The 3,231-nt window shown below is 45.3% G+C and overlaps 1 protein-coding gene across 1 annotated transcript; it reads left to right on the top strand.

Annotated features, from left to right (window-relative positions):
• Window positions 1–201: 201 nt before the first annotated feature.
• LOC121777290 (peptide-N4-(N-acetyl-beta-glucosaminyl)asparagine amidase A-like) lies at window positions 202–2,275 on the top strand. The gene has a single exon (XM_042174487.1). It carries the CDS (start codon window positions 281–283, stop codon window positions 2,087–2,089), a length of 1,809 nt encoding a protein of 602 aa, XP_042030421.1. The 5' UTR covers window positions 202–280; the 3' UTR covers window positions 2,090–2,275.
• Window positions 2,276–3,231: the final 956 nt, after the last annotated feature.

Genomic DNA, 3,231 nt, shown 5'->3' with positions numbered 1-3,231 from the left:
TGCCCATATTTTCACGTGGAATGGAGAGAGTATATAATAAAAAAACATAAAAATTAATACTAGTACTAATAATTTCAAAAGAAATAAAGACAAACACAATACACACAACCAAATAATTTGCGACTTTTCAAAATAGCAAAATTCACACTCACAGTATATGAATTCATATTAATATCACTCAAGTCAAAAGAATAAGAAGAAAAAATACTCCAACTACTTAGATTAGTATATGAAGTCATAAACCTCCACCTTTCCTCTTCAATTTCCCAACAACACAAAAATGAAGACAAAAATGCATCCATCTCTCCTCCTCCTCCTCCTCTCACTCCTCATCCTCCTCCCCTTCTCCGCCGCCTCCCCGCCGCCGTTCCAGCGCTACCCCCTCCCCTCCGCCCGCCGCTCCACCATCCCGCCCCAAACGCAAATCGAAGTCACCCGCCCCCTCCCCTTCGACGCCCTCACCCCCGCCTGCACCCTCCCCCTCTTCAACCACACCTTCGCCCACACCTCCGGCCTCCCCCCCTCCGCCGCCAACTACTCCGCCCCCCTCAACTGCACCTGGTCCAACGCCGTCCTCCACTTCTCCGCCGCCGCCAACGGCACGCAAGTCGACCGCATCGCCGCCGTCTGGCTCGCCGGTGCCGAGCTCCTTCGCACCAGCACCCCCGAATCCACCCCCGACGGCGTCTCCTGGTCCTTCACCAAGGACGTCACCCGCTTCTCCGCCCTCCTCAGCCGGAAAAACCTCTCCCTCTCCGTCATGTTAGAGAACACCGTCGATGAATTCTACACCGGCGCATTCGACGTCAATATCACCTTCCTCTTCTACAACATCAAAAATTCCTCAATCCACAACCGCCGCTCTCTCAATTCGAGCCCTAGAAAAATCATACGCAATCAACGGCGGCAGTCCGCCGCGATCAATGCTTCACTCGAATTAGACCAAATCCCCGCCGATTTGATCATCCCGGTCTCCGCTGCGGGAGAGGAAGGGTACTGGTTTAAAATCCAGACTGGAAACGACGCCGTTTACCAGGGGATTCAAATCCCTAACAACACCTACAGAGCTGTAATCGAGGTCTTCGTCTCCGCCCACGGCGACGACGAATTCTGGTACACGAATCCACCGGATTTCTACATCGAAAGCAACGGATTGAACATCACGCTCGGCCACGGCGTCTACCGAGAAGTTCTCGTCACGCTCGACGACAATGTCGTCGGATCGGTCCTCCCCTTCCCTGTAATCTACACCGGCGGCATAAACCCTCTGTTTTGGGATCCAATCGTCGCAATCGGCGCTTTCAATCTACCTTCCTACGAAATTGAGCTCACTCCATTTCTAGGCATTCTACTCGACGACAAAAAGCACTACTTCGGATTCGGCGTCGCCGACGCCATCTCCTTCTGGCTCGTCGACGCGAATCTGCACCTCTGGCTCGACGACGGTCCGGTGAAGGTCCAAGCCGGTCCGATCAAGTACAAAAACCCTAACAATTGCGTCGAGCGCGAATCCAGCTTCGCGCAGCTCAACGGCAAATTCGAAACCGAAGGAGAGAGAAAAACAGAATTCTCCGGCTGGGTGTACTCCAGCGCCGGAAACTTAACCACAAGCGTCACAACGAAGCTCGAATTCGAAAACGAGATCAACTACAAGAGCAACGGAACGATCGTGAAGGTCGAGCACGAGGTGAAAGTGAAGAAGCAGATCCAGATCTCGCTGCCGTCCTCCGGCACGGTGGCGAGCTTCAGCGTGGAGTCGAAATACCCGCTGGAGCTGAAGACGACGTCGGTCGCCGGATCTGGACCGGATAACTACCTCGTGTCGACGGAGCTGGAGGTGTCGTACCAGGAGGAGAAGAAGATCGACCACTTCCAGAGCAAATTGACGAACAAGCAAGAGTGCAGCGGCTGGATGTTCGTCCACGGCGAGGACGTCCTCTCCGGCGCCGGAGCGACGTCGCAGACTTACACGGTGAAGGATAGCCTCGGATGCTACTCTCGGAAGGTCTCGGCCGACGAAGGCGCCGTCGTCAGCGACAACGAGAATTTCCTCTGCTCCGCCGGAGTTGTTTCTGGATCGTCTGCTTAGAATTTTTGTGATTTCTTTGTGTTTTTGAGTTATTTTTGCATTTGTTTTTTCCACTAGGGTTTGGTTTTTTTTTTTTTTCACTAGGGTTTGGTTTAGTGTATGATTATGATTGAATAAATTTTATCTACACGATTTTATGTGATAACTCTTTTGATTATGGGTTAATGAGATACTTTTTTAAGTTAATTTCTTTTTCTGCAATTTCTTAGTTTTTAATTAGAGACAATTTCATAACGGAACGTTATGATCCCCTGTGCTGAAATGCACAGCATGGGCTGCTGCCTCAAACAAATAATTAAAATAATATTATATTATATTAATTTATTTATTTAATTTATGTAATTATTTTATTTTGTTGTTTGAGGCAGCAGCCACTGTTGTGCATTTCAGCACAGCAGGGGATCCTATCCCTTATCCATCTAGCTCGTGGTAACTCGAACGTCTGATTTATTAGTTGAAGAGTTTCACCCAATATATTAGTTAGAGATAAAGGTCAATTTTTAGTTTAATTGCTATTTTTAGTTGGAAATTAGCGCCAATTTCAATTTAATCTTCGACAACTTATTGTTATTTTTCAATAAAAACAATTAATATTGATTTTCCCTTTTTTTATAATGATTGGAGATTAGCGTTTTGTCATTATTAAGTCAGATAAGGTTTAATATATTTTTTTTCGAAATGGAGCAAGTAGTTTCGGTTTAGTGTTTCATTTTGGTCCAAAGATTGATAATAATGATTATAGTTTACCTTTGGCATTGATGGTTTTAGCTTTAGATTAAAATTATTTTACCAAGTAAGTTGCTGAGATTACTAATCGATTGTTAATTAGTTGATGAAGATTTAGTATCTCCCAAAAGTGCTTAATTGAGTGGATGAAGAGGGAATATATATAGTTTATTCTTTGCTATGGCCTATGTGTAGTTTCACTCACAATATTGTTGATGCATGTGAAGAAGAGAGATGTTGTTTAGTCCTTTCCACGATAAGATATGAATGGATTGTAACGATTATGGGTGGAATTAGTGGGTCCATTCAACTTTTGACTGTCACAACTTTAACATTCTGTAATTATTCAATTAAAATCAAATGTGACATTATTGAAATGGACTAAATACTATAGCTTATCATGTGATTCGTGTGTA

This window comes from Salvia splendens, chromosome 18, assembly GCF_004379255.2.
Source record: "Salvia splendens isolate huo1 chromosome 18, SspV2, whole genome shotgun sequence".
Classification (NCBI taxonomy): Eukaryota; Viridiplantae; Streptophyta; class Magnoliopsida; order Lamiales; family Lamiaceae; genus Salvia; species Salvia splendens.
Note: the sequence above shows the minus strand (reverse complement) of the source record. Positions and strands in the feature narration are given on the sequence as shown.

Coding starts and splice junctions, on each gene's coding strand:
- LOC121777290 (XM_042174487.1), top strand. CDS start 281: ATGAAGACAAAAATGCATCCATCTCTCCTCCTCCTCCTCCTCTCACTC.